At 42.7% G+C, this 23,303-nt stretch overlaps 1 protein-coding gene and 1 long non-coding RNA gene across 3 annotated transcripts in view; one reads left to right on the forward strand and one right to left on the reverse strand.

The window, feature by feature from the left end:
• DPP4 (dipeptidyl peptidase 4) overlaps window positions 1–3,348 on the reverse strand; it is a 79,237-nt gene extending 75,889 nt beyond the window's left edge. The window contains exons 1-2 of one of the 2 annotated variants that reach the window (XM_059394079.1): window positions 3,101–3,348; window positions 2,486–2,573 (exon numbers count right to left, since the gene is read on the reverse strand). In XM_059394079.1, the coding sequence (XP_059250062.1) occupies window positions 2,486–2,573; window positions 3,101–3,106 (94 nt within the window). In that variant the 5' untranslated portion in view covers window positions 3,107–3,348. Of the gene's footprint in view, window positions 1–2,461; window positions 2,574–3,100 lie in introns of both variants that reach the window. The other variant, XM_059394078.1, reaches the window with a different exon arrangement.
• On the forward strand, window positions 2,590–13,225 carry LOC132013788 (uncharacterized). Its single transcript, XR_009403103.1, has 3 exons — window positions 2,590–2,820; window positions 12,133–12,322; window positions 12,633–13,225. It is a non-coding gene; the product is annotated as an uncharacterized LOC132013788 (long non-coding RNA).
• The last annotated feature ends 10,078 nt before the right edge of the window (window positions 13,226–23,303 follow it).

Genomic DNA, 23,303 nt, shown 5'->3' on the forward strand with positions numbered 1-23,303 from the left:
CCCATCGTCATGCCCAACAGTCCAGGCATATGCAAAATTCTGAGTAGTTCTCATTATCTGCAAGTTAAAATCAACTCTTTTAGCTGCTGCCCACCCTGCTCTTCTGCCAGGAGTCCTTTTATGATCCAATTAGAGGATAGATAATGATCTGTGTCTCTTTGACTTATAAGGCATTTACATTTTCTGGAAAATCTTATCTCCAGACACTGACATTAACTATTTGAGTATCCCCACAGAAGAAACTTCCCTGAGAAGACTTCCTTGACATTCCCAGAAGTAATCCTTCTAATCTACAGGTAAGTTTGCTCAAGTCTCTCTAAATTATTTTATTGAATCCCGATGCTTAGATGGAGACACATGAATCTCTGGAGAAATCCTCATCAAAAGAATGTTCTTGAAATATCTGTCCAAATTTCATTTAGGGAAGAGACTAGGTGTTTAAGGGAAATGGCAAAACAGCCCCTCCCCAGTCTGCATACCCCACCTGGTAAAGCAAAATCCCTCCGGAGTCAACTTGACCAAACCCCCTAGAAGGCAGTTGTATGACTCAGGCCCCTAGAACATTTCACTGCCTATTTCAAGTGGCTTATTGAAGGTCAGTGTTCCTTCCAACTTTCCCTAAGGAACGTGCTGATAATTACAGTTTTATACCCATCCTTCCTTGTGACGCTGTGCTGCCTCAGTGATGGTCTGGAGAAAAATGCACTATCCAGGTTACTTTGTTGTTTGTTTGTTTGTTTTTGCATATTTGTCTCCCAGTAGATATAAACTTCTTGAGGTCAGAGATCTTTATAATCTTTATAAACTTTAATCTTTGTATTTGCAACAAGTAGCACAGTGCCTGGCACGTACTGTCAGTCCTGTGAATATTTGTTGATGGTATGGATGACCCCTTTTTAAAAAAGATTTTATTTCTTTATTTGAGAGAGAGAGATCATGAGCAAGGGTGGGGTGTAGAGGGAGGAGACTCCCCACTAAGTAGGGAGTCTGACATGGGACTCAATCCCAGGACCCTGAGATCATGACCTGAGCCAAAGGCAGATGTTTAACCAACTGAGCCACCCAGGCACCCTGAATGACTCATTCTTACAACTAAGCTTTGTGTATGTGGTTGTTTCAAAATACGAAGTATCACTTTATGAAAACAGTTACATTTTAACACAACAAAGTCAAATGTAAGGGAACTAATGTCTGCCATTGAATTGTCTTAAATGGTGGCAACCATTGCTTTCTTTAAGGATTTTTTTTTGTTTTTAATGTATTTGACAGAGAGAGAGACAGACAGACAGACACAGAGAGAGTACCAGCAGGGGCAGCAGCAGAGAGAAAGGGAGACGCAGGCTCTCTGCTGAGCAGGGAGCCTGATACGGGACTCGATCCCAGAACCCTGGAATCATGACCTGAGCTGAACGCAGATGCTAACCATTGCTTTCTTAACTAAAAGTCATTATCAGTAGGTCAGCACTCTCAGGTACTTAACCTTTGGCATCTTTGCCTGGCCCTGAAACTGCCAGGCAAACAGCTCTTGACAGCTTCACAAACTAATTCTGAACCGTCCCCTTGCAATTCACAGAAGACCCCTCAGTATGTGAGCACTGTCTGCACATTTCCTGGCTGACTAGACCATCCAGAGAGAATGCTTCAGTTGGCTGACTAGAATGTGTAATACTGAAACGAAAGTAAATATTTACTTAAAAGGAAAGTAAGGCCAGAAGAAACCCAAACTAGATGTTCTCAACTTGTTTGCATCCAATAATGTGTATCCCATTACATGAAGGTTTTATAGTAAGAGCTAGAGCTGAACTGCATCAGGCAAGCTAAAAAAAAAAAAAATGAAGGCAGCTTTAAATGAAAGAATCCACCAAACATCACTGATCCCACCCACCTCTGAATATTACTGTGTACACCGGCTTTATGATTTACTGTGACATATTCCTGTAAATGGTGAAGCAGTTATTTCTTTGCATCTTAACTCTCTGATTAACGGATTTTCATCATCCTGGAAGGAAAAGAAACTGGGTTCCCCACGAAGTGTCTTCTCAAAACTGTCTTTTGGGGCTTTTCCTTCTGTTATTTTTTCCCTCCTCTTATGATATCTTTACTACTGTTTGAAAACTTTAAACACCGTATCTTTTCCCTTGAAGATCACAACTACAAAGGTTTGGGTTTTTTCTACTTTAAATCATATTAAATTTAAAATTTAAACTTGAATTTAATAAAAAGAAATCTTAAGACTTCTCCTTGATTTCAGGAAGTATGTATTTATGATACAAAGCTGTCCCAGCCTAAACACTGAAGACCCCAACAAGGGCATCTAGCCACTCCATAGAAGCAGCCACAACAACAGGGAAGCCTCAGTTACAACCTGGTGCACTCGTACAAGCCTCTAGCGAGATCCTTAGCTCTCCTCCGTGTGCTTAGCGTGGTAAGATAGAACCTATACTGGTCTCGACTCTCTTACCATTTGCAAATGTTTCAAACTTACTGCCTTTGTTCAGCAGAACCGCTGGCACGGTGATGACGGTGACAAGCGCAGCAAGCCCCAGCAGTCCCAGGAGCACCTTCCACGGCGTCTGCAAGCCGGTCAGATCATACCCAGTTAGAGCGAGCCCTCTGCCCCAGTCTGGTAGAGGTAGAGGCTCGGGGCCCGCGCTGCACCTTAGGCAGCGGGATTTGCCCATGGGCTAACATCGGAAGAGGGGCACAGTGGTTGAGAGGGGTTTGGAGTGCGGAGGTTGCAAGAGTGGCTGCCCCTGAACTTGTGGCAGCTGAGTCCATTGGCGTTTGCTTCTCTACGGCCTCCTGCATGTCAGAAGCCAAGTAAGAGAGAAGCCAAGTGAGGGTGCGAGCGGGCGATTTATGGGCGGCTCTCAGCGTCCTCCCAGGCTCGGCTGCCTGGTTCTAGCAGAAACCCCGGGGGGCCGAGCGCCAGGCGGGGGCTCTGAGACGTCCCTTCACCTGACAGGGGGCGGCCCTGGAGCTTCCACCGAAGAGGAGCTCCTGGTCGCGTTCCTCCAGCTTCGGGGTCCATTTGGGGAGACTCTGGTGAGGAAGCCCCTACGATTCAACCCTGGGGTTAGGAAAGGCGCTGTTCACTCACCTTCATCGTCGGCGTGTGCCCGGAACTGAGTGCCGGGAGCAGGAGCGCAGGCAGAAGTCAGGCGACCCGCAGGGACGCGCGTCCAGCTCCGCCGCTCCGGGCCGCGGAGTCACTCGGCGCTCCCAAGTTTCTGCCCCGAGTTAAACATTAGTGAGCGTCCCGCCCGCTCGGTATAAAGGCCGCGCGCGGGCAGGCTGCGGGCGAAGGCGCGCCGGGCGCGGGGCACTGGCATCCCGGCCGGAGGGCGCCCGAGAGGCGCCTCCCCCGTGTGCCGGGCGCGGGGCGGCAGCCGGGGCGCGCAGGGTGCAGGGCCCCCGGGACGCGCGGGCGGGGCTGCGAGAGCCGGAGCCGGGGAGAGCCAGCGCCTGCCGCCGGCGCGCACAAGGTGGTCCGCCCGAGCAGAAAGGGACCTTGGCGCTGCCCTCCCATGGGGTCTGCAAACTCAGGGCTCACTGCTGGCAGCCCAGCTAAAACCCAGGTCTCTGTCTTGTGCTAGTGAAAGTCTGTTGGGAGGTAGTGGGGGTGTTCCAACCTTCTGGAAGGCAAAGGGAGAGAAAGGTGATTGTTCCTTTGTGAATGGCGCTTAAAGGCTAAGTAGCTGAATTCGCCCTCCGTAGGGTATTTCCAGCTTGTCTTACAGGTTTACCTTCTCATAAGATGCCAAAAATAACAATAACACTTATGTGGAACTTACTTTCCCCCCTGGGAGCTACTCTAAGGATTTACTGTGTTTATTTTACAGGGAGAAAGCCTAGGCACAGAAAGGTTAAGTCACTCCAGTCCGAGGCACTCAGCTAGGACTTCGTGGAGCCTAAATACAGAGTCCGGGGTTGTTAACCGTCGCTTCACAAGGCTTCCCATCTTTCGGTCTTGCAAGGAGAGTTTAGGGAGGAGAAAGTGGTTGCACGTGGCTTCTCCCTTCCTCAGTTCCCACTATGCCCTGTGGATTCCTCCCTTCCTTCCTGGATTCCTCCCTTCCTTCCTTCCTTCCCTCCTATCCTCTGTGGCATTTATTATTATTTATTCTGCCCACTCCCCCAAATACTGGAGCGGCTGCTGGGTGCCAGACCCTCTTCTAGTTGCTGGAGAGAGAAGTGGAACAAGATACATGAGGCCTGTGCATTTGGCACTTTCAGGATAAAATACTCTGGTAAACATTTGCCTTTAGGGTCTCGTGAGGCTTACTTCCTTTCTTGAGGATAAGTACTCCCACCCTTTAAGGGCCTCTTCAGCTTGGGTTCACTGCACTGGAAAAGCAAAGCTTCTGTCCCCATAGAGGTAAAAGATTAAACATGCAAAGTCCTGTGGGACATTAACACAGGTTTATGAATACATTCAAGTTTTCATCCTTTATCTCAAGTGCGGACTTTGCTTTCCATCTCAGGGATCTTTTCCTGTTTTGACCACTGGCTGCTCACCACAGATACCTAGGCTCGCCCACACCCACCTCCAGAGGCTCAAACTGAACTCCTGTGTCAGTTTCTCCCTGCCCTTCTGGAGTCATCTGGGTCTTCATTAAAAGCGTTCCTGTTCACCATTCACAAAAACTGAAAACTTCAGTCACCTCAGGTTTTCTTCTCTATTCTACTACATTCACCCGGCTACCACTTCTTCTCAAATCTGCCTTTACAAGTGTGTCTCAAATCCATCCACTCTTCGCTTTCCTACCTGCTCACAAGGTGAGTCACAACGGCTTCTGGAACCTGTGAGCTGGCGCTGTGAAAAGAGCCGTCCAGCAAGGACTGCCTTCGCCCTCAGTGGTGTTCTTTTCTTTGTCTCTCCTGGTAATTATGCTAATTCTGAGGACCTTTGAAGGTAGAATATAGTAAAACTACAAAAATCATAAAAATCTGTATAAACGTGTGCCCTTAAGTTGATGGCCAAATGTTAAAATGTTATTTTTCATACCATTTATAATCTTGTCACAGTCCACTTAATGAAGTGTGGTTAGATTTCAGTGAAAATTTTCCTACTGAGTAGTTTCTTTTCTCCTGGGACTGGGGAGGGGGGTAATTTTACTACAATGAGTATGTATGGTGTAGAATTTCATGCAAATGAGATGTGCCAGCATTGTGGTAATTTAAACAAAACCAAAACAAAACAAAGACTAATGCACACACTTGCTGCTGCACAGATCACCACAGCTTCTAAGGCCCATTTTCTTTCACTGATTTAAAAACAAAACAAACAAAAAAAGTTGTGCCTGAAATGAATTTTGTTTGTTGTTGTTGTTGTTTTATAAGTAGCTGCCTGGTTCCTGAGTCCTGTGAAATACAGGCACTTGACCCTTGGTGTAGCTTCTGTTCAACTTTATATCACAGGAACAGATTGGTCTGATTTCTTGGCCCTCAATCTTGAATTGGCCACACCCAGAGTCCTAGGCCAGTGGACTGAAGACTTTGTCTAAGATGACAAGGGCAGCTCAAGAGATGTGGGGATGGTCCTCTTGTCTTCTCTGTTGTTTGAGGTTTTGATCTTCTCTGGGTAAAGAGGCCGTTTATCTTTGTAAACACAAAACACTGTTGCTTTCTCCAGTTTTCTCTTAAAGGCGAAAGTGGAAGCAAATAAGGTATCACCGATATTTAAGACTCTTTAAAAAAAAAAAAAAAGTTCAGCAAAGACTACAGGGAATGGTGCCATGTTGGGAGCTCAGTGTTCACCTCTGCTCTCTCGCCGGTTTGTACACAAAGCAGTGGGGGAGGAAAGCCACAAGTCATACCAGCCTTGGGGAGGGAAGGCAATATAGCTGAGCCCTTGCTTAACCTCCATGACTGTCCCAGCACACTGTACGTTCAGCAAGGGGAAGCTGGAGGGAGGAAGGCTGACATCCACGGGACAGGTAAACTTGTTCTCTGGAGGGGAGACTCGGATGAGACACAAGTACCTTCCCACTCTTCCCATTTCAAGGTATTCTTTCCCAAATCTCCCCTACCCCAACTTCTCTATCACCAGTCTTCCAGTCTTGTTTTTTCAAGTCCCTAAGGAGCCAGCTGGCCACCACATTCGCTACCACATGTGAGTCAGTGTTGATGTTCTATCAGGCCATCTCTCTTCCCAGACAAAATGGAAAAACAGCTGTAATAAAAGTTCGTCCCTTAGGAAGATTTCTCTTCTATTGTATTTCTGGGCATCCCTGGGTGGGGCTGTGATGGGAGCAGCCATCCACTTAGGACTGGTGCCAGCTCATTTCGCACAAGGCTTGCTCTTCCCTACTGTTACCTGGCCCTCCAGCACTTCCCGTGAAGCTTCAGGTGTGTCATAAGAGACATGGAAGCATCCAGAAAGCCATCATGAAGACTAAGCTCTCTGCTCATGTGTTTCTCTTGTGCTTGCTCTACCATTCAGGCTCTCCTGACATATCTTTTTTTTTTTTTTTTTTTTAGATTTTTTTTTTTTTTTTTTTACAGACAGATCACAAGTAGGCAGAGAGGCAGGCAGAGAGAGAGAGAGAGAGAAGCAGGCTCCCCGCTGAGCGGAGAGGCCAATGCAGGGCTCGATCCCAGGACCCCAGGATCATGACCTGAGCCAAAGGCAGAGGCTTTAACCTACTGAGCCACCCAGGCGCCCCTCTGCTGCCATATCTTATAAAATACTATTTTCATTTCATAATGGGATGAAGTGAAAAGTCATGTTGGAGTCCTAATCCCCAGTATTTCAGAAAGTGGTCTTATTTGGAAATAGGGTCTTCACAAAAGTCATGGGGTTAAAAAGAAGTACTTGTTGGGGGGGGGCTCTAATCTAACATGAGAGGTTATAAGAAGGGGAAATTTGAACACAGAGACAGACATTCACACAAAGAAGAGGAGGTAAAAAGACACAAGTTCATGATCATCTCCAAGCCAAGGAAAGAAACTCAGACGAAGTTCTTCTCTCACAAGCTCAGAAGGGGCCAACCGTGCTGGTCCCTCAATCTGGGACTTGCAGCCTCCAGAACCGTGAGACAATACACTGCTGTTGTGTAAATAGCCAGTTTGTCTTACTTTGGTACAGCAGCAGCCCTAGCACACTAATATGCTTGGAGTTCCATGATCATGCTTTCTGTCTCTACCAGGACCCTCTAGAAAGAGAGGAGTTGATTTTCACATAGTGAATAATTGTAGACTACTGTAGCCAAAGTCTAAGATAGGCCCCAAAGTTTTGGGGGTATTTTATTATACATGAATAGATAACTAATCAATTGGCAAAGAGGACATGACTTTGTGCTAAAACTCCTAGGCATATACTCTGTGATTCTCTTCTTGGGGGTTGCCAGAGACTTTGTGCAGTATCTCCAGCTGCCACAGACATGTCTAATAACTGTTGTGTCTGCTAGGTCATTAAGATCCAAATGTTTCAACATTTATTGACTACCGATGTGTTCTGACCATTTCCCTAGGCCCTGGAGAATGAAGGGTGGAAGAAAATGAGAAGAATAAATGGGACATTTCCAATGACCAAGAGTTGAAAAAAAATGAAAACAAGAAATGATAAGTGAAGAAAAAATGTCTTAAATCTTTTTGTGTGTTCTTGGGGGTTGGAACCAGAGGCCTGGAAGAAATGGGATCGCACATGTAGAAAGAAGGGAGAGAAGGAGGTTAGTGAGGGCAGAGGGAGTGGTAAGGGAACGGAATAGACTTTCTTCCTTGGCCTTGGTTCTGGAGAAGAAGTAAAGTAAGTACTAAGGTTTTGGGTTTTTTTTTTAACCTTTCTTTTAAAGATTTTATTATTTATTTGTCAGAGAGAGAGAGAGAGAGAGAAGGAGAGAGAGACCCTGTGCACAATCAGGAGGAGCAGCAGACAGAGAGACAGCTCCCTGGTGAGCAGGGAGCCAGATGTGGGACTTGAACCCAGGACCCCGGGATTGTGACCCAAGCTGAAGGTGAAGGCTTAACCCACTGAGCCACCCAGGTGTCCCAAGTTCAAAGGTTTTTATTTGTTCTTTTGCTCAGTGGACACCTACCCTCCCCATAATTTGCCCCACTTATCTGGGGATGGACTCCTGCTGCCCAAGCCAAATCTCACATCTCACCTCTTTTAAAATCCAGATTAAAACTCACTTTACCAGTTACCTTCAACACTGACCCCATCTGTTTCTGTTCAATTTTCTGCTTTTCCTACCAACTACAGTTTGGAAGATTATTCTGCTTGTGTTCTAGATGAAACCTATTTGCAACAAAATTTACAACAAAATATCTACCAAGAGTTATATAAAAAAAATAGATAGCTAGTTGGGTAACTCTATGGACTTAGATGTAAGGAAAGAAGAAATTTGGGGCCAAAGGAATAACTGCATGCAAAGGTTGAATGAGAAAATGGGAGGATGTTCAGGGAATATCTATATAAGTGGGGAGCAAAGAGTTCATGCTTGTTAGTTTAACCAGAATCTGGGGGTGTTTAAGAGTGTTGGAGATAAAGGTCAGCTGTGGAACTTTCTTCAGTCTGAAATTCAATATTTTGTATGTACTAGGGAGCCACGAAGGAAAAGGAAAGGAACCAGCTCCTACTTGAACTTCAGCTGTGAGAATCAGGCAGTACTATATGTTAGGTGGGTGAGAGAGAGAACAGCTAGAGAAGGGATAAAGGTCAACTATCTCCACGTTGCAAAATGAACTGGCCAGATGCTTCTCTTTGTGAAGCTTCTCATGAAAGAATTTCATCATGTTGATTTGTACTTAACGGTAACTCTCTAAAACCTGTTTCTCAGCTGTGGTTTGGTGTGTTTTCCTTGCCCCAGTTATCAATAATGCTAAATAAGGCATTCTTGGTGGTGGTGACCACTTGGTGGTCATGAAAGGCCTTTTGCTGCCTGTTAGACCAGACACCAGCCAAAACAGGAGGACACTTCTGTGCTCTTCTGTTTGTTGGTGTCCTTTGGCTAGTCTGTGCTTTTGTTTGTTTGTTTTGTCTTGTTTTAATTTGGAGAATTTGCTTATTTTAGTCCCTAACAAATAATTCTATGACTTTATGAGCAAACGTGTTTAAGATCCTTAGAACCGTGTTCTCACTCAGTGGCTGTGGCTGTGATGACCTCTCCTCCTTAGGGTTTCCCAAACTTTAAACCTGTGGTGAGGGTGCTGCTGAGTTAGCAGTGGAGTGGAGCGGCCAGGGGTTCGTGGTTGCTGTCATGGAAAGGAAGAAGTAGCAAGGATCAGTAGAACATCATTTTTGTTTACAGCAGTAAACTAAAGGAGAGATGTCATTGGCCATGGGAGAGACCACCTATTCTCTTCTGAGTGGTAAATCACATAATCAGAAAGTCCTATGTCAGAAGGCTTCCTGATTTTGTTGTGTATTGTTTTCTAGATCACAATAATAAGTGGGGAGCAAAGAGTTCATGCTTGTATTGGACTAGCATGGAAAATAAGACATCATCTCTTTTTTTTTTTTTAAATTGTGGTAAAATATATATAACACAAAATTTATCATCTTAACTGTTTTTAAGTGGACAGTCATTTATTTTCATCTAGAATAGTTCAAAGTTTATCATATAATTTTATTTACTTATTTATTTTAAAGATTTTATTTATTTATTTATTGAGAGAGAGAGAGTGCCTCTGCATGAGTGAGTGGGAGATGGGGCAGAGGGACAGGGAGAAGCCGACTCCCTGCTGAGAGGAGCCCAACATGGGACTGGAATCCAAGACCTGGAGATCATGACATCATCTGAAATCAAGAGTCAGAGGCTTAACCAATTGATTCACCCAGGAGCCCTAATTTATCATGTAATTTTAGCAGGTTAAGCATACAGCTTAAAATTCTTCATTTATGACTCTCCTTGGTCTTGCCAAGATGGTGGAGTTCAACTTCATTCCTCTCATCATGTACTTTCTGGACAGGCATCTGGTTTCTGTGACTTGAGCTCAGTGCTCTTAATAAAGGCAATATGGCATGGAAAATAACACTCCGAGGAAGACTGGATCTTCTTAAGGATACCACATGGAGTCTTTGCTATGGATGTATGCAGAGAGCTTTATTCTGGTGATATTCCCCATGTTTTGAGAGAAGAATGGACAGTAGTTGTAGTATTTCAGACAGAAACTACACCAACTGGGAAAATATATATATTTCTTTACCCTCCCCACTCCAGACCAGTTTTACTATTTTTTTTTAAAAGATTTTATTCATTTATTTGTCAGAGAAGGAGAGCATAACCAACGGGAACAGCAGCAGGCAGAGGGAGAAGCAGGCTCCCCGCTGTGCAAGGAGCCGATGTGGGACTTGATCCCAGGACCCTGGGATCATGACCTGAGCCAAAGGCAGATGCCTAACTGACTGAGCCACCCAGGCATCCCTGGTTTTACTACTTTAGTTTTTTTTTTTTTTTAACGAACTCCCTAGGAAACTTGAAGAGCACAGATACACTGTACATGTCTTTATGTACTATATGTTCTCTATATATCTGAGCTTTATATATAAGAAGAGTAACAATTTTTTTTTTTTGCCCCCAAGAACCACTCCTTTGGGGTGATACTGAAGAATGCTTGCTGTAAGGTTAATGCACCGTTCCAAGACGAATGTGGCAAATACTCAGAATCAGCAGACTGTTATGACTCCTTTAGAGCGCTGGTTCCAGCATGTGCTAGTTACACTGGGCTCTTTCCAGGAAAGCTAACCTCTGAAATCTCAACTCTGAGAAGCTGCATACGCACACAGAGAGTGGCCATGCCATATATGACAATTGGATTCTGATGCACAACCTTTACAGTAACCTGCCCAGAGTGGCCAGTTCTGACTTGGAACTAAGCAAAAAAAGATTAATATGCTCCCCAATCCAATCTTGCAGAATATTTCACTTCTAGTTAGCCTGCCTACTGTTTTCCCATGTCAATAATTTCTAATCAGAGCATACTTGAAATCCCCCTGCCTTCTTTTTTTTTTTTTTTCTGTTAACCTATAAAGCACTCCCACTCCCCTGTCTGCCTTTGAATCCAAATGCCAACTGATGGTGGTTAATTCCCTTACTATATTAAGTTCTAAAAAAATAGCTTTTGATCGTTCTTATTTGGGTGGTCTTTGTTTATTTCCATAATATGGAATGAAGGTGTAGTCATGGAAGACCTTACATGTTTAAAAAGACGCCATAAATAATAATCGTCTCATTTCTCTATTCCAGTATTTCAGCAGCAAGCACACCTTATTCATTGGTCTTTGTTTTCTTCGAGCACCCCAAAGGCTGTTACAACATCATTTGTTTTGTCCTCTATCCACCACAGTATCTTAATAATTTAAATGACATGTCCGCATTTTGTGACCATTTAGTTTTGTGGCCATATAATATTCAAAGATGCTTGGAAATAGAGGCAAGACCTAAAAAATACATGTAAGTCACTTGACAGGAATCTTATACAGAAAAATACCTGACTACTGAGTTTGTTGAATACTTACCTTTGACTTTGACTTTGAACGGCACCCAGGAAAAGTTTCAGGACTCAAGTGAGTACTTCTTGAGGATTCCATTACAAACATTTCTCTCTTAAAACAAAAACAAAAACAAAAAACCAAACATTTATCTCTTTCTAGTTAAGACTTTCTGTCACATCCACCAGTGTGTTAGCATTATTATGTTGGTGGCCAAACTATAAAATATTTCACAAGAAACAGTGGATTATGAACTTGATAAGAAGTATTAAAAAATAAAATTCAACTGAGTAAAGTGGAAATCTAATTGGCTTTATTAATTAATTCATCAATCCAGCAGCATCCCATCTAGCAGATAGAAGGAAGCTCTGAGAAACTGTACATGATGAAGGGTCTTTCTAGAACGGAGGGTGGGACAAGGAATTTATTAACAAAAGAAAAAGAGAGGACTATTCCAGGTAAGATAACCTCCCCATACAGGGAAGGGTAGGGGGTCTTTGAAGTGGATCCCCTCTTTTTCCTTTCAAGGATGGTGAGTCCATGGGACAGATTACCTTCTTGGTGCTGATCAGAAGATTCCCCACTGTCTCATGAAGACTACATTTCTGGAGGAGGTTGGAACAGCAATTAGATTAGATACAAAGTCTTGGTTAATGTGGTAACTTGGTAACTTGGTTTATGTGGTTTCATTTTAGGTCTGTGGCGTTCTTTTCAACAGAAGATTGATTCTAAATCAGATCATGTGGTTATGAGTAACATTGCAAAGACCACCCGAAGTCTTTTGGGTAGAAACTAGATGATGGCCAGGAGTACTGCCATCAGAGGTCCTCAATGGGCAACTCAGCGTTCTGGCTTCTATTAGGAAGACCAAAAAACTTCAACATGGTGAATCTACTATATAGATTTACAATATGTATTTTAGAAAAGCTTTTTAACATTCTCTGTATAACTGTTTATTTACGTTTAGCTTTAACTCAATCAAGGTTCGTACTTACTGAAATGCTACGTTGCCAGGCAGTATGAGATACTGGGAATCTCATGGTGAACAAGTGAGGCCCATCACGGAGATCACAATGTTTATAAATGAGTTTACAATTGCTAACCCATCCAAACTTGCTAGCAAAATCCAAGACCAAATTCCAGAGATGACTGAGCTTTATTGGCCCCCCAAAAGCATTTTTTTTTTTTTTTGCAGGGAATCTGAGGAAGAATATTAGATTTTCCGGAGGCCACGTGAAGGCACTGAGCTACGGTCTGATGTGTCAGAGTGGGACAGTCCCCTGGGGGCCCTTCCTCCCATCCCCCCACTCTCCCGGGCCTTGCTATCTTCTCTTCTCCTTGTCCCTTCTGTGCCAAGTATCCCCTTGCGTAATCTTCCTCCAAGTGAGTTCTCTCAGGCAAAGGCCCCACTACTCCACCCCTCTCTCCACTCTCAAACTCCATTTATTCTGATGAACAGACCTGGTTGGACCTACACTTTTAACAAGACTTTTGAGGCCAGCGTCCTTCTGGAATCTCAAAATTGGTGGTACATAAACCCCGTGCATACCTCTGTCACTGCCTTTACTATATGGAAATGATACAGACGCAGAACAGAAGGAGAACACGGAAACAACTCCTTCTTCCCAGCACTAAACATACCACCCAGAAGGCAGAGTGAAGAAGAGGAAAGAGTGAAGATTTGAAAGTCAGACAAGCCTGGGTCTGTCATCTAATTATTATATGCCCGTGGGTCTTTTTTTTAAAGCTACTTCACAGAGTTGTGGAGATTTAATGAGATAATAAATGAGTAATTTCAGCTACTCTCAGAAGCTTTCCATGTTGATGATTGCTGCACATATATCTCCAGTTGGGATCTGCTTGCTGGGTCCTGAGCTCTAGGATGTCCCAGCCTGGGTCACTCAGGAGCCTATCAGAGAAAATGTAGCCAGCAGTAAGCTAATCATTCATTATTGCCGGCATCACCCATACTCACTCCCCAACGGCCCCCCCAGATGCCAAGCTCGATCCTTGTCCATCGGGCCCCATCTCAGGGAGAGGTATCTCCTGCCACATTGCCCAAGCCAGAAACCCAGGAGTCCTCCCTGACGTCTGCTCTTTCCTGACCTTACACATCAGCCTCTTTAATATCTCTGTTATTTGTCCACACCCCGCTAAGCTCAAGACCTTCATGTGAGCTCGGGCCTTCTCTTTCCATCCTAGTCGCTGACTGGCTTCTCCTCTTGCACTTTCACTCCAGTGCAGCCTCTGTAAACCTTCCCGTCTACAGTTAATGGCGTCGCCTGCTGAAGGACAAAGCTGGAGTTCCTTTACACGGTCTGATCTCTGCTTAACCCTCCTTCTTACCACTTCTCCCCACCTCCACCACCTACGCTAAGTTAGGGGCACTTCTAAGCATTGCTGCTCTCTGCTTTCCTTCCAGATCTTCAGCCATGATGCTTCCTCTGCCCAGTACTCCATTCCCCATTTTTTAATCGGGCTAAATACTACTTAACCTTCTGGACTGCAGTCTTAGCTCCTCTGAGAAGCTCTGTCCACCACCCCGCCAGGTGAGGGGCTCTGCCTCTGTGCTCCGAGAAAACCTCATGCCTCGCTTCTTTTAATGAAATGCATTTACTCTGTAATGTAATTATTGTTAAACTTAAGAAAAAAATACAAAACCCTGTTGGTTACTTCACCAGCAAAAATGGGTTTCTTTGGGAATAGCAGAGAATGGCCATTGGAGACACACTAGCTATGGCAAAACCATAGGCAAGTCTTCAGAACAAAGGAGACACTGTTTTATAGAGGAAAGGGGAATATTATGAGGGGGTTTAATGAACAAACAAAAAAATCTATTGGAGTAAACTGGGAGTTGGAAGTACAGTGGCCCTCTATTGGCTGAGTTGTAACAGTCTCTCATTGGTTGGGCTGTTGAGGGTGTGGCGGGAGACTTTCTTCCTCTTGCTGGGATAGTGAAGTAGTGTCCCTCTAAGTGCAGGGTACATCTCTTCCTTTTCTGTCTGCTAGTGATGAGGAATGCTGCTCATGGAAGCTCGCCAATCTTCCCACTCCAATCCAAAAAGACTTCGTAAGAGGAGATTCCTATTATTATGCTAAGAAATTACAAATAGAGCTACCCTATGACCCTGTAATTGCACTACTGAGTATTTACCCCAAAGATACAGATGTAGTGAAAAGAAGGGCCATGTGTACCCCAATGTTCATAGCAGCAATGGCCACAGTCACCAAACTGTGGAAAGAGCCAAGGTGCCCTTGAACAGATGAATGAATAAAGAAGGTATGGTCCACATAAACAATGGAGTGTTATGCCTCCATCAGAAAGGATGAATACCCAACTTTGGTATCAGCATTAATGGCACTGGAGGAGATTATGCTGAGTGAAATAAGTCAAGCAGAGAGAGTCAGTTATCATATGGTTTCACTTACTTGTGGAGCATAAGAATAACATGGAGAACATTGGGAGATGGAGAGGAGAAGTGAGTTGGGGGAAACTGAAGGAGGAGACAAACCGTGGGAGACTGTGGACTCTGAGAAACAATCTGAGGGTTTTGGAGGGGAGGGGAGTGGGAGGTTGGGTGAGCCTGGTGGTAGGTATTAAGGAGGGCACGTATTGCATGGAGCACTGGGTGTGGTGCCTAAATAATGGCTTTTGGAACACCGAAAAAATTAAATTAAATTAAATTTAAAAAAGAAAAAATAAATAAGACTTCTTTTTATTAATTTTCACATTATCTAATGTAGTAACAGCTAAGGCTACAGATCCCATGTTATGTACTGGAGATTCTTCCAAGTTCTTTACTTGTATTAACTCATGTAATCTTCCCAACAACCCTATGCAGTAGGGACTGTGACCATCTCTACTTTACAGGTGACACACAGAGAGGCAAACATTCCTCTCAGTATCACACAGCCAGCATTTGCACCCAAGAGGTTTAACTCCAATCCACATAATTATCTACTATGCATTTTTGTATCCAGTGATCTCCAAGGATTTTGTCTATGTTGTTCACTGATATACTCTCAGGGCCTAGAATAAATTCTGGCACGTAATAGCAGCTCATAATGTGTTTACAGACTCACTGAATGAATAAATGCTAATTCATTTTTGTCCCTCCCTTCTGAAGGGCCAGGGACTGGGTTTTATTCTGTTTATTTTCAGCAGCTGGCCTGGTACCTGGCACATAATGAAATTGTCAAGCTTGTCTTTCTGCGTAGGTTCATTGCCACTCTGAGTTCTAAGATGCTATTTTGCCTCTGTGCTTTTTTGAGACCCTGCATCCAGCCTACCACTCCATAACACACTTTGCTGCATGTCAGTTTTCAGTGTGTATAAAAAAAAATCTGGTCAGCTGCTGCTTGACAGCTGGAAAAACAGAGCTGCACTGGAGCCAAACGATTCTGTAGCTCAGATAAGCAGGGAGGAGAGCCTCCTGCCTCAAGCGGATATGTGGGCAGAGGGCTGAATCATCGAGTTCTTCGCGTTCCTTGGAAAAAGAGAACTCAAAGGAATATTACACAACATGGAGAAATGAGGAGAATAAGCAGAGACATGAAAATTACTGAAAGGTTGAAAAACACAGTCTACAAGGTTAAAAATAGTTGTGAGAGGAAAAAGCTGTGGGTCAGTCTTCCAGTGCCCCAAAGATCCGTGCGTGAACAGGTTTCAGTCTGAAGGATGTTGAACAGATGTTCGCAGGAAGAAAGGAATGCACATGATGCACATGAAATAATCTTAGCTGCCCTTTGAGGATCTGAGACAGAGGGGAGAGGACAACTTTTCTAGGGGAAAGACAGCCTGGGCTTCAGCGAACCCTTATTAAAGAATATCCTTGAGTGGCACGTGACCCAGGAAGAAGGGAAGGGGGTCCACGAGTAATGATGGTGTTTTCCGGGTAGTAGTCTATCTGGCAGTTTTCTTTTCCCTTAGATTTAAATCCCAATAGATTTTTACAATGCATTGCAGAATTTCTCTAGAAACTTTGGAAACTTTGGGTAGGATGGAGGATGGGGGCAGGACAGAAATTTGTGGTCATGCGAACAAACGTTCTTTGTTGCCATCGCGGGGTTCTATGGTAGCTAACACTGGACAGACACACACATTGGTACAGTAGAGAGAGTGTGGGTGGGTTGCCCACTCAGGCTCAGCCTCATTGTCTTTTTGAAGCAGTATTTTACAACCAGTATTTAAGGATTAAAGAGGTAGGGGGAATAAGTAAAATATTTCCAAAAAGCTCATGGTAGTCTCCACAAATGGGAGTGGAGTTGTCATTAAAATTATTCTTCACAGAATGCCTGGGTTGCTCAGTCAGTTAAGTGTCTGCCTTCAGCTCAGCCTATGATCCCAGTGTCCTGGGATCAAGTCCCGCATCCTGCTCCTTGCTCAGCAGGGAGCCGGCTTCTCCCCCAGCCAGCCTGCTGCTTCCCCTACTTGTGCTCTCTCTCTAACCAATAAGTAAATCTTAAGAAAATTGTTTTTCACTAGTATTATTTTAATTTTCCCTCTAGGATTTCTGGGGAATTACCCTGCCATGACAAAGGTTAAAGTAGATCCCAAAGTCAGAGGAGCTGATGATTAGAAAGAAGGGACTAGATTGCTTTGCCAGTGGGAGTCACTGGCTAGGAGGGACTTCGAGGAATGTCCTTTTCGGCAGTTTGTCCCGCAGGCGGTGCTGGGGACTTGGAAGGGAGGTGCTATCTAAGTGTGTTGTAGGGATGAATGGCCTGGGGCCAGAGGATGACGGTGCACAGAGATGTAATCTCTCATTCTTTCTCGCAGGTTCATCTCTTCTGCCCAAGAATGCACAAACTTTACAGTCAGGGAACATATCTTTGAAATGCTATTTATAACCCTTCTATTTCTTTCTCAGGGTTTTCAGGAACTAAGAATGTACATGGGGACAAAACCCATGCAAAAATTTAAGATACTTATATCACTCAATATGTGTGGAATTTTAGATAAATACAGTTCATAAAAGGTATAAGTGGCAAGTTTCTTTTTACCCAATGATTTTGTGCAACTCCTGACATGCTAGTTCTGGTGCAAACCATGACAGTCCTTGGCCCTACGGAGACCTCCACCTGACAGCTGTCTGCTCCTTGCTGGATCTCAGAGGCTCAAGAATGCACGGTGTCTGCATCTCTGCCCCCAGTGTCCTGCCGTCCTCTCTCGGCCAGACAGCTGCTTTGAAAGAGGAGTGACCAAGGCATTCTCACTTGTGAGGGGAGTGAAATAAAGCCGCCCAGACAAACCAGGTTTTCCAATTAAAGTCCATGGATCTTCCTGTTTTCCCGAGAAGAGCCTCTGTTTTTTTCCTATACTCGACTGAAAGCATTGCTGGTGGACAGTGCTCAGTGACTATCCTCCCTGTTGTTCTGAAAGGCGATGCTAAGTAAGTAGGTCATTTGTTTAGTAACTTCCCTTTGAAGTTTTAATCAAACACAGAATTTACTGGAAAAACAAACGACTCTTCTTATTTTAGTGGAAATTATGAACTTAACTCACACACACGTTAAGATCAGTTTTCTGGACCTCTTTTCTATGCAGACCCCCCATGTAGGAAGTTAATGCTTGTGTACGGGGGAAGTACTTTTAACTAGAGTTAATGGAATAGATGCCATATGGATGTTATTTCTCTTAGGCATTCACTTAATGATTGGGCGACCATTGCTGATCCTTCCTGATGATGCAAAGGGATAAAAAAAACAGGTGTGTAAAGATTAGATTTGAGCCATGTGGCATTGCTGATCCTTGACTATTTGTGATCTACAGTATAACAAATAACAAATTTGTTATTTGTTATTACCCAATATGTCTAAGCTCTATCCATAAAATAATACATCCTAGACTGTGTCAAATATAAAATTGACATTGGAATAGTAACATAGTGTTATTAAGAAAAATTTAAGAAGATAAGTCCAAATATTGTTTTAAATATAGTAGCAAAATAGAAACATAATACCATGTTCCACGCTATAATAAACCAGTACTTGATAAGAGAAGACACTATTTTATTTTGTACCCTGTAATTAAATATCAGTCTTACAGTTTACAAAAATATGTTAATTTGCTGTCAACCCTAATGTCAATAACATTTTATGAAATGACTCTTTATTGTGTTCTTTGAATCAGAGGTGAGTTGTATTGAAGAGATGCAGGAAATATTCCTTTATCTCACTGAAGACTATGTAGTTCAACAAGAAATGCTTGACATTTTTTAAGTACTCTGTATGAACAGTGCTAGCACAAAATTAATAAAAAGTGATCAGTAAAAATTTTAATTCACCATTATAATGATAATTCCAAGAAATATATGAAACATTTTGGCATTGAAAAAATTCTGACTTAGGTCCAAACATAACCCCCTCCCTTGTATTTTAACAGTAATAGTTCAAAATCTAAATTATGCCAAAGATCAAATGTTCTTTTTTAGTTTGTGTGCATCTAATAATAGACAGTCTTGATAGGAGAAAAGGAATTTTTTCCCTTGAGTCAAGATGCAGTCATTCTATGATTTTGCATGTCCTTGCTTTCCATGGAAAAAGATTTACATCGTTTTTCATCTACTAGACAGTGTTGATAAAGAAGTTGTACCTGACAGCACTGTGCCACGTAAACTTAAGGAGGAAAATAATAGACTCACCAATCATGGAGCAAATCTTTTTCCATGGAAAGCAAGGACATGCAAAATCATAGAATGATTGCATCTTGACTCAAGGGAAAGAATCCCTTCTCTCCTATCAATTCCAGGAAGTTAGATGAAGACCTCTAATCTTATAAGAGATAAATACCTTCAAATGCTTGAGTACTTTTTTTTTTTTTTTACCAGAGCCATTCCCTCTGGATGCTGCAGTTCAAGACTTTTTTTTGTTTGTTTTCTTGTGATAACCTTAAAGATTTCTTTTCTTTTTTTTTTAATTAAAAATATATTTTTTAATAAACATATAATGTATTTTAATCCCCAGGGGTACAGGTCTGTGAATCGCCAGGTTTACACACTTCACAGCACTCACCATAGAACATACCCTCCCCAATGTCCATAACCCCACCTTCCTGTCCCGACCCTTCTCCCCCCAGCAACCCAGGAATAGTTATACTTTAGAACTCATGAGAAGTCTCTTCTTTTTAAAATTTATTTTTTTATGTAAGTATAATTATATACACTGTTATATCAGTTTCAGGTGTGCAATATAATGATTCAACAATGCTATACATTTTTCAGTGCTCAGGAAGGTCAGTGTACTCCTAATCTCCTTAATCTACTTTCCCTTACCCACCTCCCCTCTGGCAACCACCAGTTTGTTCTCTGCATTGAAGACACTGGTTTTTTGTCTCTCTTTTCCCCCTTTGTTCAGTTGTCTTGTTTCTTAAATTCCACATATGGGTCAAATCATATGGTATTTGTTCTTCTCTGATTGACTTGTTTCACTTAACATTATATTCTCTAGGTCCATCCGTGTTGTAAATGGCAACATCTCATATTCTTTATGACTACATAATATTTCGTAGATGTCTCCATTTTCATTAACGGGGAGCATTCAATTATAGCCATTTCCCATGGAGTTCTGTGTGATGCGATTTGACCTCTATCCGTTGTTTTCAGGCTTGTTCTCAGTATTCTTGAGAAACTGGACACACCTTTGTGGACAGTCCAGAGTGTGCTCTTCTCCCTCACATCAGTCTCCAGACTCAGCCTTTCCACTTCCCGGCCCCCAGCACCACTCGGTAGGGCCGGCCCCCAACCCTTCACCTCCTCCAACTCTTAGTCCCTCCGAGCTCCTCACCCCGTCACCCCCACCCCTCTGTTGGGTCTCTAGACTCTGCTCGGAGAGATTGTCCTCAAATGCAAGTGCGATCCCATTGTTTCCAATCCTTTGAACATTGTCTATAAATTCCTTTGTAACACCGCTCCACCCCCCTGCCAACCCTGCTCCTTCTCAGTGTGGCCCTTTTCTTCATTCCAGACCTTTGCTTGTTCAGTACGCTCCTCCGGGACCTCTCTCCAGTAGCATCCCTGGTTTCCTGCACCCAGACGACCCCTGCTTGCTTGTGAAGTCTCCGCTTGGAGGCTGCTTCCTACAAGTCATGTTCCCAGATCCCCAAAATCTGAATTCTCTGAGAACCTCCACCTTCCTCCCCCCATAGCTCTGATCACACAAGATGACTGTAATCTGACTGTAATCTCTCTGCTCTGCCCTTTCTGGTTTTTCAGCTCCTCAAGGACAGGGCCTCTTGTTTGTCTTGTTCACCATTGTATTCTCAGGGCCTAGCACAGAGCCTGGCTCACAGTAGGCCCTGAACACCTGCTTGAATGAATGAATACAGAGAGACAGGGAGACAGACAGGCAGACTATACGCACAATGGCACTTTGGGCAGAGCTCCTATCTTTGAAGAGCTTATAGTCTGCTTTACTTTCCATACGTTGGAAAACTATGTCAGATAATAAAAAGAACAGAGCTTTTATTTTTTTTATTATTTTTAAAATTATTTTAAAAATTTTTAAAAAAGATTTTATTTATTGATTTGATAGACAGAGATCACAAGCAGGCAGAGAGGCAGGCAGAGAGGAGGAAGCAGGCTCCCTGCTGAACAGAAAGCCCAACGTGGGGCTTGATGCCAGGACCCTGGGATCATGATCTGAGCCGAAGGCAGAGGCTTTAACCCACTGAGCCACCCAGGCGCCCCAAGAACAGACCTTTTAATTAGATCTGGATTTATATCCCAGCTTTCAATTTCCCAGTCCTGTAAATTAAGGTGATTTATCCAACCGTCTTGAGATTTAATATATGAATCAGTATAAGGATAAAAGATGTCTACCTCATGGGGTTCTTATAAGTTCTAAAATAAGATCCATTAAACATGCTCTAACAGGCCTGTGGTAACATTAGCTTCCTTTCTTTACTGACATGCAGCCCTATTCCCACTTAACACAAATCACTGCTCACCTTTCTGGCGGACTCGAGGTGCTGTTCCCTCCCTCACATATGTGACCACAAGCTCACACAATTTTAAAAAAGTCATACTAGGAAGAATTGAGAGAGTTTATTCATTTATTAAAAACAATTTTCATAAATATAATACACTAAAAACAGACGCACACATCAAGAATTTATAAATGTTTGAAGCATTGTTTATCAAATACTACATCTTATTGAATAGGAGAGGTAAATTTTTCAAAAATATTTTAATTATTTATTTGTTAGAGAAAGAGACAGAGAGAGCACACAAGCTGGGGGAGAGGCAGGCAGAGGGAGAGGGAGAAGCAGACTCCCCACTGAGCAGGGATCCTGATGAGGGACTCGATTCCAGTACCCCAAGATTATGGCCTGAGCCAAAAGCAGATGCTTAACAATCTGAGTCACCCAGGGGTCCCTAGGATAATTAAATTTAAAATTAGATTTCAATGGGCAGAAATCGGTTTTACAGTGTGAGGTTCAAATTTTAGGCCACTAAAATGAAATTAAATTTCATTATGCATTACTGTAAGTATTCATTGTAATGGAGTAAACTTAAAATTTTACTTTTCTAATATAGATTTTAAAACATTGAAATTATACATTTATACTTGGTAATAATGATATAAACTTGAGATCAAAATTTTTCTCTAAATAATAATAGTAATTATTCACTTTACTTGACTCTGCCATGAGTTAAAAGATACGCAGAAAAGAGATCTAAGAACTCCTTCATTCCTCTTATTTTTCAGTGAAAGCATAGACCCTGAACTAGGACACAACGAAGTGAGCTGAGATAGCCTGATTCCCCCCAAATCTGCAACGCAAGGGCTAGTCTTACACGTGTTCTTCACCGCCTGGATTGTGGCTGATCATGGCCAAGTGTTTTGATGCTGTTGGTTTGGCTCTTAAATGAAACTGGATCCTGACAACAAAGTTCAAGAATTATTGTCGGCTTCTCTGCATAACTTAGAAGCATCTCCAAAGGCATATGTACTATTGCCCTGGCAGACATATAGACAGAGTACAGTGTAACACCTCCATCCTCCATGCTTGGCAAGTTTATGTGAATGTTCATTTTTATAGCCGCTAACTTATTAGCTGTGGATTACGTTGTCACTTTGTGTGTTACATTTCCAAGCGTAAGAAGTGTGAGTGAGTTCTAAGACATGTGAAATGAAGGATCAGCTCGCAAAAGCTGGTCTTGAAGGCATCAGAGAGTAGGGATAAAGACTTCATCATGCGGCTCGTACAGCCTGCCAATTCTTTGATTGACAGCTCTCTGTATGGCAAGTCTTGAGGGATTGGGTATTTAAATCTTAATTACAAAAAAGTGTTACAGAATACTCAAAATCATTCAAGGAAACTGGAAGGCTCATAATGCAGCATTCCTCTATTAATCTCTTATACAGAATAAAATTTGATTGACAGGATCCATACAAATAGTGTAAAGAATTTTAGGAAATCAGTACAAAACTGAAGGGAAAATTTTAAACCATGTGCCATAAATGTGTCCTCTTTTATAAATTAAATTGCTCTACAATTGTATACACACAAATAAAACAAATTAAAATGAGCTTTATTATAAGATATAATCCTAACTGGCTTGAAGAGCTAAAATCTCAGTAACAAGTTTCAAATAAATGAAAATACAATACAAATAGCTGCTTTGCTTAGGAAAAAAAAAAAAAAAGGCAAGAACTCTATTACAGAAAAAAAAAAAAAAAAAAGGAGGAGGGTGTATTCCAAAAGACAGAAATAAAACAACTGTAGAGAAGGAATTTAAAAATAAAAATTGAAAAACATTCAGGGGTACCAGTTATAATGTTGCTGTTCTCAGCTATGTCATTCCCTTATCAATTCATTAATTCAATAAACCCTTACTGGGAGACTCCTCTGTCCACACCCTTT

The sequence above is a fragment of the Mustela nigripes genome, chromosome 3 (assembly GCF_022355385.1).
Source record: "Mustela nigripes isolate SB6536 chromosome 3, MUSNIG.SB6536, whole genome shotgun sequence".
NCBI lineage: Eukaryota > Metazoa > Chordata > Mammalia > Carnivora > Mustelidae > Mustela > Mustela nigripes.